General features: G+C 45.0%; 1 protein-coding gene across 1 annotated transcript; it reads right to left on the reverse strand.

Moving 5' to 3' along the window:
• Nucleotides 1-1,653: 1,653 nt before the first annotated feature.
• Nucleotides 1,654-14,778, reverse strand: GPR37 (G protein-coupled receptor 37). The gene is made up of 2 exons (XM_074169095.1): nt 14,104-14,778; nt 1,654-2,472 (listed from the first exon to the last, which is right to left on the reverse strand). Exons 1-2 carry the CDS (start codon nt 14,776-14,778, stop codon nt 1,654-1,656), a joined length of 1,494 nt encoding a protein of 497 aa, XP_074025196.1.
• Between the last annotated feature and the right edge of the window lie 1,070 nt (nt 14,779-15,848).

Below are 15,848 nucleotides of genomic sequence, written 5' to 3' on the forward strand. Positions count from 1 at the left end.
GTGGATAGCGGGAAGTAAGACTACATCAGTTACAGTCACTGTTAATTTCAAAGGAGAAATGCACGGGATTTTACTTTTGCACACACTATTGCAAATGTATTATTTATTTAATTAGTAATAAAATATAAGCTAATTATAACAAATTCAGTTCCTTAGCATGTGTCTACACTTCAGCCCGCTGCCCAGTGTAAATATGAGCCAGCTTGCCTGCCAAGAACAGCCTGCCTATTTCAGCCAAGAAGTGGGGCAAATAAGCTCTGTTGGTACAGATAGGCACTTTCCAGTCTCCACCCTGGCTTGTGTATAACAACTTTAGGTTTTACTATATTGCACTGTTGCTGGCAGTGTTGACATACCCTCATTTTAATAACTCTGCGGACAGCAAGAAGCCATCAGCAAAACACACTGTGGTTCTCAAGAACAGCTTCAGAGCTGTGAGCTGCTAGTGAATAGCAGTCTTTGTGAGAGCAGCATGATTTATAATCGGTATACAGAGCCCCCGTGATTAATATTCATGCTACATATCCCAGAATAAATAGGAGATGCCAGTCTGATCCAAAACCCTCTGAAACTGATGGAAATCTTTCCATTGATTGCAATGGGCTCTGGGTCAAGCCCCAAGCGTCCAAGTGTGTTTATACCTTTTATAAAAAAGAAGGAATTCACTCTCCACATGTTTCAGTCCCTCACATTTATTGTCAGCAAACCTCTGGCAAAAGAATACCTTCCTCTGCAATGGGACTCTCACTGAAGCCAGTAGGAGCTATATATACAGAGACTGAGGACATAGTCTCAATGTAAAACCAGTAACAAATTGGAAAGAAACTTGATTTTGAAACGACACAAGACAAAATTTAGTGAGAAAGCAAATCTTTCTTCATAAGAAGTACAAAATAACTCAGGTTTTGTATACCTGCAGGTTAAGAAGGAAATTTTCAGTGAGGCACATTGAACCTTCATAGCTTACATTTAAAAAAAAACACTCATGTGAATCTAATACCATTATAACCATCTTCCTGTAATTATAGCCTCCAAGGGTAAGTACATGAATGGTAAATTAAATATGGCCATTTAAATTATTTTATGCAAAGCAAAGACTTATACTACTTATAGGTGTCCTTGTTAAATGCCAATTGACAATTAAGTTAAATAATAAAACCTCATTTATTTAAATGCTACTTTATAAATCTTCTGAAGTCCAAGTCCTCTCACAATAGTGTACAGTAATTGGATTTAAACTACCTTCAAATACTTTCCACCACATCTTTTACATGAAACATCTTGCAAAACCCACAATGTCTATATAATCATTTTACAGTGATTACAAAAAAACCCACCCCAAACTATGGAATTAAATAAAAGTGGATTTGATATGTATTCTCCTCCCCAGCCAATAAAATCCTAGCACCATACAAATATAATGATATAAAACTGAGTGCTGGCTCTCCTTCTCTCTCTCTTTCTTTCATTTGAATAACCAAACAAATTATTTTCCAAAGCACGACTGTTAACATGCAGATTGGTTTCCAGAGTAGTTTTCAATAATAACTTTTTTTTTCTTGCATTTTGCTTCAAGAAGAAAAGTATGAAGTAAAAAAAAAAAAAGAAAAAAGAAAAAAGAAAAATATACAGGAAATAAAGTCTGAAGGTCAATTAACAGTGAGTCCCCACGGAGGCAAAAGTGGACATTTCGCGACGGATGGTACTGAAAGGGGAGAGCTCCAGTTCTGTGGTGTACTCATTGTCATTGTCATCACTCGTCACTGTTGAAGATTTCTGGATGCATTCATCACAGCAGCAACAGCAACACTCCATAAAGGCCCGGCTGAAAGGTTTACAGAGACAGAAAAGGAGAACTGGGGTAACACAGGACTTAAAGAACAAAAGGAACTGACTAATGAGATGGAGGAGGTCCATAGTCTGCCGGGAGACCCCTGTGGACATGTAGGCAGTCACGATGTTGCAAATATTTTCGGGAATGATGCAAAACCCATATAAAATGGTCAAAGCCACCACTGTGCAGTTCATCTGACTTTCCAGCTGAATCTGTCGCTTGTTCCCTCTTGTGCAAGCCTTTTCTGCCCTCCTGATTTTCCTCGCTGTTACCAGGGAGCAGGTAATAGTGAAAAGGGTAGGCAAACAAAAATAGCAGCCAAAGTACCACCAAAGTCTTGCCCCGTCGTAAGTGAGAGCTAACACGTAGATGGTGTCAGGGAGCGCAGTGGATATCTTCACCACGCACCGCTCCCCCGGTGGGCTGCCGCTGTATTCGGGGTCCTCCTTGGTCAGCTGGCGCAGCACAACCTCTGGCAGGGCCAGCAGCAAGGCGCCCACCCAGATGACGGCCAGTTTGGCCGTCGTGGAGGTGCAGTTCTCAATCATCTCATAATACATCTGCACGTTGGTGGCAGCACGGAACCGGTCGATGCAGAGGGCGCAGAGGGTGAATGTGGTGACTCCGAGAGAGGCCACCTGGGGAGGAGAAAAGGGGATGCAAGTTAGTACAGATGCTGTCTTGAAAAAAAAAAAAAGAAACAACAAAAACTACCCTCCCCTCCCTCCAAAAAGAAGGAAAAAAAAGGGAAAAAAGGACAGCTACAAGGGTACAATCCATTATTTAGTGGGTAGTGGGAAAACTTCATCTCCTTCAAAAGTCCCCTGTTCCCCTGTTGATGGCAATCTTCTTAGAGATGGAAGATGAAGGCCTGAACACACTCAGGCCGAAGAGGGAATTCATTTCTTCTACACTGGATGAAGGTTTTTACCATTGAGCTGTTCCCCAGAAGAGGTTTATACTCTTTCATAGTTAAAGAGAGCTCAATTTGTACTCTGAAACACCCGTCAAGTCTAACCCCATGACTGACAAAGGCAAAGGAAAATCTAGTTTAGGGGTATCAGTGTAGGAGACAATTAAGCACCACGACGCTGAGCACCATCAAAAGAAGCATCACAGACAGAACTTAGCTTCCAGTGTCTGCTGAACTGTCATCCAGCATACATCCCAAGAAAGTATATCTTTCTGGTTTTCTGCCTACAAATATTTATTTTAGCTAGGTGTCAGCCTCTCCTGGAGGCTCATGCAAGCATCCACCCATTCCACTGGGTGGAAAAAAACTGGAGAACTGACCAATATGCAAATCACAGAATCTAATATCCTTTCTCCCCCCTATTTTTCTAAGGGGTGTTTTTCAGAAAGATCAGTTCCACCACCAGGGTTGGAATTTAAGTCAAAAGGGGAGAGATGGTAGAGTCTTCCTTCAGCAGAGGTATCAACTTATGCCCACATTATATGTTCATCAAGCATACAGGGAATCATAACATCAAAACCTTCCATATCTACAAAATTTAGGAACCCTGCAGATTAAGCATCTACCGAATGAAGTAGGTCCAACAACGGATTTTGTGGACTTAGGCTCTTAAGTGAAGTTTTGATGGGATGTAGGCACATAAAATCATCCTGTACTGTGAGTTCAAAAAGACAATCTGAAATCTTTGGACTTTCAGAGCCTGTGCAAAAACTGTCTTGACTGTAATAATTCAGCTTTAATAATCTATCTTCAACATTTCATTTAGAAAAAATCCACAGGAAAATCTAGGCTTAATTTCATAGGAAACATCCTATAGGAGCATGTACTGAAGGCCAGGAGAAATGGCAGAAGTTTCACTGTTTAAATGATTTAAAGATGGATTGAACAGAGCTCTCAATTATGTACTGTAAGGAGCAAGTACAGAGCAATGCTTATGTTCTCTAGCTTTAATAACCATCATTCTATGCATGAGTAGAGTCTTGTACTGTCACAAAACATAATTTCCTATCATTTTATCCTGTTTATAATTAAATTTCCTAAAAACAAATTTGCAAGACGACTATATACATTTTGGCTTAATCCTATTTCCAATAAATTCAGCTTCAGTTCAAATTCAAAGCAGAACTCCGATTAGCTTAAATTGGAGAAAGATTAGGTGCCCTGTTGCATTCTAATTCATTTATTTCCTTGGATTTGCATGCTTCTGTTATGCTGAAAATGTGTTGATGCAAAAGAAAAGAAACTGTTAAATAAAATTCCTTATAAATTTAAAGAATGATTACTTTTGTCATGAATAAACCTTGTGTCTGTGGAATTAACTGGGAAATCTAGGGTAATAGTAGGAAGTTCACTATAATTTTTGCTTACCCAAATTTGATATGCAAGGATATATTTAAATTTCACATCTGTACATTTTAAAAAACACTTTCTGATTTCCATAATTTTGAAATATTCCTGTTTATGTATCTCTTGTAAAAAGTTCTGCAAAGATCGATAGTACAATTATGCACAATTATATAAATGTATCATTAATTTTGGCCTTCAATATTTAATGGCCATATCAGATTGCTAAAACTGAATATCACTGAAAAATATTAGGCACTTGGGATTAGAACTGTCAGGCATTGGCTTAGTTGGGGAATTCTTTGAAGCAGCTTCCTAAAAGATAAGTAAGATGCAATCTCTTACTAATTAATTTGTAGGAATATTTAATGATGACAAAGCAGTACTGTAAACATTTTTAATAGGCAAATCTATTGATTTAGGAAGTTAAGCTGCCTGACAAGACTCAAAGAAAGCTTATTAAATACAGCAAAAAAATAAAAACAATTAAAGAAAAATTACACTTACAGGGAAATCTTAATAAACAGTGATAAACTTTAGCTAATGAGAGATAATTTTCATGTATCACTGCTGAAAGACAGATTTTTAAATTCAAGACTAGTGACTTTGTTTCCAAAACATTTAAATGTGTGTGCAGTCTTCAAATTCCTTAGAGTGACAGCAAAACCTTTAGCCAGAACATCCAACCTGAATAACAAAAGGGTCAGGACTCAGCTCCCTACAATTACAGGAGACAGGGAAATAACTGAGACTCGGGAATGAACAGGGGATTTAAATAAAAATTCACCAGAACAGAAGAAAATCTGAGGTTTTGTGCATTTACATTCTCCCTCTCAGCTCTTACGTGAGCCTCTTCCCCCCGCCCCCAACGCACAGGCTTTTATGGCTTTAGCATTTCATTGCGAACAGGCTGTTATACAGTGGCTAAGACATTAAAACTCTGCAGCTGTTAAGGCCGGACTAATGAAAGAAGACATGTCTACCATGAACAAACATAACCTACGGGGTTCCTGTCACATTAATTGACCAACAACTTGGAGGTTTAAGACAGTGAAATAGAGCAAGAGGAAACAACTAAGAACAGTGGACGTCGGCTTTGAAAACTCTCCCGCGGATTCACTGATGAAACAGGCTAAACAAAGCTAGTGTTTCTCTGGAACAGGCAATGGTTTCCTATTTTCTGTCGATTAATCTACAGATTTCTGTAAATCACTGTGGAGTAGGTAACGTCATGGAAAAGCTTGCAAAAAACCAACAAACGCTCCCAAGCAGGTGAACAGGGATTCACTCCAGCTGACTTGCTTAAAAGCAGTACAGCAATTTAAGGGTCTGATTACTTACCCCGCATTGCAGACTACGAGTAATAGCCGGCAAAATCAATGGGTGCTGCTCACAACCCATGTGGGCGAGAACTGGGACATGCATTCTGCATGTTCACACATTTTCACTGTAGGGGTGTTTCTTCACACCAGTCATATTAATAATTAGGGCTAAACTGAAAACATAGAAGAAGCTAGTGAAGCTTCCTTTTTAATCTGTTACATGGCCCTGAAATAACCACGTGAAGATAATTCGATGGGGAGTAGGTAAAGGACAAATTAACACATCCTAAAGCGGTGCAAAGCCCATGGAGTTTAATAGTGTTCTTCTTCTAACAGCTGAGTTTCTGCTATGCTGATACAGTGTTGCAGTCTTAATTCCAACAACCTGGCAGGAAATGAGGCAAGGCAAGGGCAAGTCAGGCTCAGTAGTTTTTGATCATCACTTAGTCATCTGATTTATTTCCATATGGTCCCTATGAAGAGTCTCCTTCAGTCTCTAGACATTCAGGACGACACCAGTCCACATCTTTCTCTTACAAGATGGTATCGGAAAACTCCCCAAGTTTCTAAATGAATGACCACGGATTTGCTTTCAGGAGGTGGCAAAGTAACCCCTGTTTTGAGGGGGTGCCCACACAACTTGGGCAGTGAACTGCCGTTGAAGGCATTACCAGCTACAGCATACACCCACTAAAGAAGACGTTATTGTTACAACAGAGTCTCTTAATACTGTCGCTCCTTTAAAAGCATTGCCAGGGACATTAAAGGACACCATGATGCTCCTTCAAGACACTGCATAAACCTTTGGTCATTAGCTCACCAGCTGTTAGTCAACTGTGTCAAAACTCATTTGGGGAACTGAGGCCAGAGAGAACAACAGTAAACTCACAAAACGCTCAGCTTAATTGCATCACTTCTCCTCTCTGTCCCTCCAACATACCCGTTCCCCTTTCACGAACTTTAACAATTACCAAAATGTTCCCAGGCATTCCCTGGCCTGTCCTACTTCTTCTGGCTGTGGTCCCACAGCTCTTGGCCCTGGCCTCTAGGAACAGAGCCACAGGCTGACCAGGGAAGCGGTGAAGATGTACTATGGTCAGGAATGCCAGTGGAAATAAGACTCCAAATTCCCTCTCACTAATACCCGCTTGACTAGATAAAGGTAATGAAAACCAGAAATCAGAAACAAGATCAGAAAAGGTGACTTGGGTAAAATGGTCAATGAAGCCCAAAATCTGAGTGAATATAAAAGGGAGGTTGCATCTCTCAATCCAGTAAAATGAAGACCAAGAAGTGATATTACTGCTATCTACAAATAAGTCTATCTTGAGATACAAGAGTTACTTAAGTCAAAGGACAGTGAATGTAGAAGAATGGGAATCAACCAGCCATGAGCAGCTCAGGGCTGGAAATGAGGGGGACCATTAATCATCTCAGGCATTGAGCACGCCTTCTGATGGATAAGTGAGGGGACACAATGGAGATTGAGTTCATATGGAACAAGATGAAATAAATGAGTTATAAGAAGCTCTAAGAAGCTGCTTCTACCAGCTGAAGCTGGATTTTCTAAAACAGAATATATTTTATGCTGATAATGCAGAGTTTCTTAAACTGCATGGCACTCTTCCTTCCTTTGTTACAAGGCAGGATGGGTATTCAAAACATTTTCCTGTTGTAATAGGAAATCTGAACTACAGAAAAGGTTGATGACTACTAGCCAAGTCATCTCTGAGCTCTCAGTGACAGTGTAGACTGTTTATATCCATTCCTGTTATATCATATAAACAACTAATCTTTTTCCCCCAAGCCGTTATAGTCTATCATCTTATTGCGGCTTTTCTATATCCACATCATAAAGCATGCTAATGCAGCATAGAATCATAGAATGGTTAGAGTTGGAAGGGACCTTGAAGATCATGTAGTTCCAACTCCCCTGCCATGGGCAGGGACACCTCCACTAGAGCAGGTTGCTCAAAGCCCCATCCAGCCTGGCCTTGAACACCTCCAGGGATGGGGCATCCAGAACTTCTCTGGGCAACCTGGGCCAGTGTTTCACTACCCTCAGTGTACAGAATTTCTTCCTAGTACCTAATCTAAATCTCCCCTCTTTCAATTTAAAACCATTACCCCTCGTCCTATCCCTGCAATCCCTGATAAAGAGTCCCTCCCCATCTCTCCTGTAGGCCCCCTTCAGGTACTGGAAGGCCGTTATAAGGTCTCTCCGGAGCCTTCTCTTCTCCAGGCTGAACAGCCCCAACATACCACAGTGGCTCTTGCAGACTTGTCAGTTTTGCCTAAGGTAAATAAACAAAGTTAGTATAGGCTGCAATACTTTTTTGTGTGTTACTCTATGCTTACAGTACAGAGTCTGGTAATAAGACTGGACTACCACAAAACAAAAGGTCATCCCATCGAAAACAATTATTTAATTGTTTAAGTTTATCTAGATCCTGATTTCTGTTCTTTCAATAAAAAAAGAAAACAAACAACAAAAACCTGCAAAAACACAAGATTGAGTCATTACTATAAAAGAACAAAAATACATAAATATATCTATCTTTCTGACATGAAGTGCTATTAAACATTAATTGCTTTATGCTGTAAAATAGGTAAGGGTCACTCAGTTGAAACACTACTGTGGTGCAGCAGAAGTAATCCAGTAGCTAAGGCGTACTGGGGCCAGGGTACCCCTCTGGCATTAGCCAATAGCTTAAATGCCCTCAATGAAAATCTACATCATCTAAAAGACAAGATGGTAATTCTGGAAACTACTATCATGGAGATGTCCCACACACGTGGAACAACGGGTACAATACAGTTGTTTCCTTTGTAGTACTATCAACATTCATACCACGGAGACACAGAGCACACGTGCTTTGCGTGTTTCTTCTCCTTCAGTATATCCTAAGAGTAATAGTGTTCAGAATCCACTTCCAAGAGCTGCTCTTGAATTCTGTTGGAAGTGAAAGCCAAACAGACCGCCAGGGCACTGGAAATACTCATTAGTACACCACATGCTTATCCAGAGGGTTTGAAAAATTGCAAAACACAAAAGGATTCAATTTTTGTTCATTTTCCTGTTCACAATCTACCATGCTACCCCATAAGTAAATTAAATTTACTTTTTTTTTTTTTTTTTAAATAAAGAAATGAGTATCATTCTCCACTGAGGATCAAATTCTCATCACACCACACAAGGGACTTCTGCACTAATTCTTAATATTAACAACATGGAACTGCTGCTAGAAATCTGCCTCTTCCTCCTTTGCAGAAAAATCCTATCATATGGAGAAATGACATCCCAGTGCTCAGTCGAGTCAATGGTGCCGGGACAGCAGATGCTGCTTTTTTCTCTCCACACATATGTAATTTAAATATTAGTGACCCAATTTTAAACCTAGTCTGACACAAATTCATTTCCATGCTGAAATGCCACATGCAAAGTTTAAGCCAAAAGCGAATTTTTATGGACAACTTATAAGCCCCTAAGGACAGGGTTTGCAGAGGAGGGACAGACTGACAGAACAGCCAACACGGCAGCTACTATCACCGTGCCGTTAATACCTAATGGGCAGAGATATATTAACACTTCTGTTTTAAGTAATTATTTACTGCGTGGTACCTGCTGAAGATATTCTGCTCAGTAAAAGACACATGTAGCCACTGGCCTAGAAAATTCTCCGTATGAAGCTTTGAAACCGCAAACCTCTCTGAGGATCTCTGCCTACGACCCAGAGGACTTACAGGAGGTTCAGGAGCCCAGCTCTGACTAGAGTCAAAAAAGAGACATAAAGAAGATGCCACACAACAAAAGACACAGAGAAGACAGATAACACACAGATTTTATAAACTCCCATAAAAAATGTATTTCCTTCCCTGAAGTGAAGCTTAAAATAAGGATCTTTTCTGACAGCTTTGGAACAGGCAGACAACGGCCACTTTGTGCCTCTCACTTGCATCTACCAAGTAAAAGAGAGAAAGGGGAAAAAGCCTCACCTCAAATTGCCCTGGAGGGTCAGCTCCAGCGAAAGAGAGTAATTTGTATTCCAGGCCAAATCAATCCTTATGCTTTTCACAAAGAATACTAACTGTGATAGCTTTCCTGAGCTGGAATTTATCCACCAGAAAGAGGAGTGATGCCACAAAGCAAAATTTGGAATGCCAAAAGCACATGCAGAGGCTGGGCATCAGATTTCAGAGGCTTTCACTGTCAGCCTGCTCCAGACTCAAGCCAGTCTCGTATGCGTGATCTGGTCCAGATGAGGACACCACAAACTTTGTCTTTCTCTTCTTTGTGGGGGGTATGAGAAAGGCAGAGGGTCTCATGTTTATTAGCACAGGGCTGAGTATCATCACTGGCCTTGGCAACTTCTTGTTCTGCGCTGGACCACACAAGATGGTACATCAGCCTCTGCAAACCCTCGTTCTAGACCCTTTCCCATTTCTAAATCCTTACTCCACTACAAGTAGGTTGTCTCAATCTGCCAGCATAGAAAGTGACGCCTAATTCCAACAACTCCCCTCAAAGTCATGAAGCTTCTAGCGTAACCTCCAAGAGCAGAATGCACGCAACTCAAGCAAGCTTCCTTTTCAAGCCCAAAAGGTAGTTTCTAGTCCTAGTTGACACAATCCATTTGTCATCTTGAGCAAGCTGCCCCAAGCCTTAAACAACATATTTAACCTCTTCACTGTTGGATTCCAGCATTAAAATAAAAAATAAAAATGCTATTTCACGGGACTGTTATATTTACCAGCTGTGAAATATTTAGAAGCACAGTAAAACTACTGATTTGTCCACATTCACACTTCTTTCAGTTAAGGCCTAGCATAAATCTATAAGTAGGGGAACTGAAACTATATTGTTCTGTACTCCGTTTTCTTTTCTTTTTTTTCCCCTCCTAGTCCTTTTGCTGAAAAGACTTGGTGTGCTTAAACAAAAAGAAAAGGGTTCCAGGGCTTGTGGAACAGGAATTAGCCAAAGCCACTATCTTTGTATTGTTGTTTACCCTGTATCTCCTGATTCTGAGCAATATTCAGAGAAGTATATGGAAGATAAGGTAAACACATTGTGCAGGTGAACACTTCAGACATGCATGCCTAAAGCTAGACTTCAGAACCATCTGCAGAAAAGCGGCAAAATTTTAAGAACTGCAGAGTAGAAGATTAAAACTGCAAAGGAGAAGCACACCTCCACACACCCTTATGGGCACAGTAGCTGCCCCAGTTGTTCTAATTCCTTTCTCGACTCCCTCTCAGTGCATTCAAAACTGTTCCTCTAGGACAGTGCCATCATCAGGGTCAAGTGAAGTTCTTGGTGGAGATAATTCCATCCACTTCTACTAACCATCTGTCTTTCTAGCTTTGTTCCGTTGCAGTTATACTCTTCTCACCTAAAGACCTGATGAGAAGCACGGAAGAATTAATTTATTCAGTTTCTTCCTCAGTCAGGTGCACGGCATTCTTATGCAAGCATAGCCAAGACATAGTTTTAAAAGGTAGTTAGAAGTGACCAAACTGTGATACAATATATGGCTGAAATGACTGCTTAATGTACTTGGTCACAGCAGATCTTTATTAGGTATGGGAAGACTGCCCTTTAAATTAAATACTGTGGAGACCTTCCACTGCTCGAAGCTCAACATTTACCTACACAAATGTGCTTCAAGATATCATAAAACATTTTCCCCAGGCTGTGTACATATGTGTTATCACTGGCAACAGATGTTTTGTTAAATTCTGCACAATACCCATTAAACAGCACAAATGAAAATCAATTGGCCACAGGAGGCTAAACTGAGAAAAATCAAGGTTCCTCACTGGGATCACTTGAAACCTTCAAACACAATACGAAGCATGCTTGAGATATGTTAAAATGCTGTGATCACCACATCACTTGCTCTGGATAATCAGACATCCTCTGTTCCCTAGTTCTGAAAGTACAAGCTGGTACTCAATCCAATAAGGGTCTTTGATGCTTGAAAATGAAATATTTCTGGATCTACAACTCTGGGTGAGACACGTAGCTCCCTAAACAGCACATGAGAAGAACTGGCATGCAAAAAAAAGAGATGCAGAGCATGAAACAAAAAGACACTTAAAAGAACAAAAGACTGCGCTAACTTACAGAAAACACAGAGAACAGCTTAAAATTTGTCCATCTTCAGGAATATGCTTCTATCTGTATTCCACGAAGGTCTGGAAACCTTTCCTGAAGATAACTGTTTACAGCTCTACTCTCAAGGAGCTAAGAGGACTTCACCCTTCTCCCATTGTGTGAGAAGGGGATGAGCCTACCAAGGTGAGTTACAACAAGGGAGAAGACAGTGTTAATTCAGCTGTCAGATGAGTGCACTGCTGTGAATAGTCCTTGACAGAGCATGGAGCAGCAGCTGCTCACGCGACAGATTTCACGACATGCTCCACATCTGCATTGCTCCTGGTGGTGTCAGCGCCACTGTATAACACCTGTGAGGTTTGAACAACACTTGGAGAGTGGCAAAACTTTGCTCTAACTCCCTCCTCCATCTCAGCAGGGTCAAATCCTGAGTTCCAGGACAGCGTCCTCCTCACCAAGCTCAAGACAAGCTGTGGCGAGGCACAATCCACGAGTGGAGTTCAATATCCACCACTCATGGCTCCCAGTGTCATGAATATACTTTACATACACGAGTATTATATTTAACGAATGAATTGAATGAAAACACAATCCTGGGGGCAACACAGAATCCCAAGGCTGTATTGTTTTAGATCTGTACCTTAGACAAAAATGAATTCAATTTCCTCAGGGACAAGGAGGACTTCACAAGGAGGTTTCACTTTTAGACCCCAGTAATAATTAAGCCTAAGACAGGTACCACGCTACTGGACCATCGCAACTGGATCGGTGCCAGTTCTTGAAAAAGACTTCAACTCTAGACATCTGCAGAACTTTAAAGAGAAAAAATAAGGTGTCATTACAGTATAAAGGAGGGATAGCAGCAGCTGAATGTTTTTCAGGATTATAGCTTTGAATTTTGGCAACTGCATTTCAGATAAGCTATTTTCAGTTTAACAAACTCTTTAGCGCCCAAAGCTGCACAGCATAAGAAACTAATTTTGAAGAACAGCGTGGCCATGCAAATCATTTCAGCTACTGATGTTTAATTAGAATCAGTATTACAAAGAATCATTTCTATTTTGTATGTGGATGCACCAAAAAATGGTTGGGAATGGTGAAATGTCATTATCGGAAAATCCTGAAAACCCTTAAACTACACTAGCTACTTTAATTGAGAAAGTTACACTTTAACTGAAACAGTACTACTTATTTTATTGGTTAACACAGTAGCCCCATAACCCAACTCAGAAATTTTAAAAGCTCCTAGCACTATCAGTTTCTCAACACACATATTTACTCCTTTCACGACTTCTTAAATGCAAATCGATTAAGTGTAGTCTGAGTTTTTCAAATGTAGTGGTATACTACTGGCCTGGAATTCATCTAAGCGTAGCACAGCTCCACCCTTTGTCCGTTACCACCAGTAACGAAGTGTATCACATACTAAAGAAGGAATGGCAATTTAGTGGCTGCACACATCACACATCTTTCTAAACATTTAAAAATATTGGTTGACAGTTAATTACATATTTCTATATCTTATTGTGCCGTTGAAACTCATATTCTGTGTATTAATAACAAGTTGGGTTTGGTTTTGGGGGGATAGTTTTTTGGTGGGTTTTTTTTTTGGGGGGGAGGGGTCCCCCTAAAAATTTCATTCTTACGACATGAGAATCAACAGTTGTTTCCTCAGCTTTCAGTTACAGAATAATGTTGAGCATAAGGTTTTGGGAATACAGCGGAGCCAGCCAGAATTACGGGCTACCACCCTACCAACAAGCCTCAGTGTTCAGTTCCAGTAAATAAATAAAGCGGACAACCTGAACGCTGCCGGCAGGACTCTGGCCAGCTGGCTGAGAGCTTCTTTGACAGAGCCTCTGAACAACTGCCAAGAAGCTGCAATTTAGATGGAGCTGGGGTCAGTTTGTTGGGGTTTTTTTGTGTGGGTTTTTTTTGTTGTTGTTGTTTTTGGGTTGTTTGGTTTTTTGGGTTTTGGGTTTTTTTTAATAAAGATAAGCCAAATAAATAAGTGTGAGATTTGAACGCTGAAGTATAAGTTAAGAGCACATAAATCACATTGATGGTCCTTTTTACAGTCACCTTCTCACAGCCTATCCCCAGTCCCCCCCTCCTTCCACTTTCCTGAACCACTTCACTTTAGGAAAACAAAAAACATAAACCAAAAAAACTTGAAATCTGAGGGGATTCTTCGCCTTTCAGGATGACAAGGAGCAAGGAAAGTTCGGCAGAACTCGCACGAGTGGAAGGAAGAGCCGGACGCGCTCGGTCTTGAGGCTGCAGAAATCCCGGCGCTGCTGAACCTGATGCGGCCACAACCTCCTCCCGTCACTGCGGGGCCGGGCCGGGGCCCCGCTCCGCCTCAGGAGCGACCGGGAAACCCAGACCGCGCCGCACCGGGACGTCCCCGGGCCGGCCCCGCTGGCAGCTAAGCGGAGAAGGGAGGGGAGGGCTGCTCGGGGGACCGCGTCCCCTCGGGCGGGCGGGCGGGCGCATCCCCACCCACCGGCATTACCTCGATGTACGGGACGATTTTGCAGGAGAAGTCTTCGAGGAGCCACTTCTTGGTGAGCTCCTGGAAGATGACCAGCGGCAGGCAGAAGAAGACGATGAGGAAGTCCCAGAAGGCCAGGTTGGCCAGCAGGGAGTTGGAGATGCTCCGCATGTAGTAGTTGTGGCACACGATGCACATCACTGCCATGTTGCCCATGATGCCGATGCCGAAGATCACCACGGAGAGGCACATGACGGCGTAGGCGCCGTACGACTCCTCGGTCAGCGGGTAGAAGGGGTTGCGGAGGCGGGCGCGGCGCCCCGTGGCGTTCCCGCGGCCCCCGGCGCTGCTCTCCCCGCCGGCCGAGCCGTTCAGGGGCAGCCAGCGGGGGCCGCCCGCCGCCCCCGCGCCGGCTCCGCGCTCGCTGCTCCGCGCCCGCCGCCGCCCGGCCCCCGCCGCTCCGCGGGGCGCGCAACCGCCGCCCGGCCCCGCCGCTCCTCCGGGCGCGGCGTCGGCTCGGCGGAGGAGGGCTCCGCGCCCGGGGGCAGCCGGGGCGAGGGGCGTCGGGGCTGGCGGCGAGCGGGCGCGCTGCGGCGGCGCCGGTAGCCCGTCGGCCGCGGCGGGGGCCGGGGCGCAGGCAGCCCAGGCGCCCAGCACCTGGCAGAGCAGGGCGAGGGGAGCGCGGAAGGGCTGCATGCCCGGGAGGCGGCGGGGCTGGCCCGCTCCCCTTCAGAGGCGGCGGCCGCCCCGCTCGGCGGGGCTGGGAGCGGGAGACATGCCCGCCCGGCTCCCGGGGGCAGGTCGCCTCGCCTGGGCGGGGGCAGCCGCCACGCCGCTGCCGCCGGAGCGCCGGTCCCGCTGCTGCCGCCGCCGGGGTCCGCCGCGGGAAGCGGCCGGCGCTGGGGGCGCGGCGGGGAGTCTCTTCTGGCCGCCTCCCGGGGCAGACCCGGAAAGTTGTGTCGCCGTCTCCGACGCGCCGAGTTAATGTAGCAAGTGCAGCGCCGGGAGGACCCCCCTCCGGCGCTCCGCCCTTTCCCGGGACCGCTGCCTCCTCGCCAGCGGCAGCACCGGCCCCGTGCTGCCTACTGACATCCTCCCGCCGCTGCGGGCAGTCGGTGGCTTTACTGGCGAGGAGAGGTCCCTTGTGGAAAACACCTCCCCTCTCCGGATAATCGCGAGCACTAATTCCTCCTCTCCAGCAACCTCGGAGAAAACAGGTTGCTGCGCGCAGCTTAGGGTGTTAAGAGCTTTGCAAAAACTCTTGCCCGGGATTAATCACCGCGCCGCCTTAAGCGCTCGCACCGCGGCGGAAAGCGGCGAGAACGAACGGCAAAGTTGCTGCCGGCGCCGGGCGGGGGCAGCCCCGGCACCGACCCCTTCGGGGCTGCTCCTGCCTGCCCGAGCCCTGCGGCCACGGCAGGAGAAGCGGGGCGGCGGCCGCGGCCGCCCGGGGCTGGTCGGCGGCGGGCTCTGCTCTCGTTCCCGGCTTCCCGCGGCTCCGGTACGGCTCAGCCCGGTGCGGCTCCGCCGCGGCTGCCGGGGGCGCGGCGGGGAGGCGGGCGAGGAGTGCGGTGGCCCCGCAGTGCGCAAGCGCCGCCCGGCGGCGCGGCGGGGCCGATCCGCCGCCCAGCCGCTGGGGGAACGGGGCGGCGGGGGGCAGCGGAGGCCCAGCCGGCCCTCCCTCCCGCAGCCTCTCCCTGCGGGGATGCGCCGGGAGAAGCCGCTTCCCCGCTGCCGGTCCCCTGGCAGTCCCGGGCCCGCCGCCC

The sequence above is a fragment of the Numenius arquata genome, chromosome 2 (assembly GCF_964106895.1).
Source record: "Numenius arquata chromosome 2, bNumArq3.hap1.1, whole genome shotgun sequence".
Lineage (NCBI taxonomy): Eukaryota > Metazoa > Chordata > Aves > Charadriiformes > Scolopacidae > Numenius > Numenius arquata.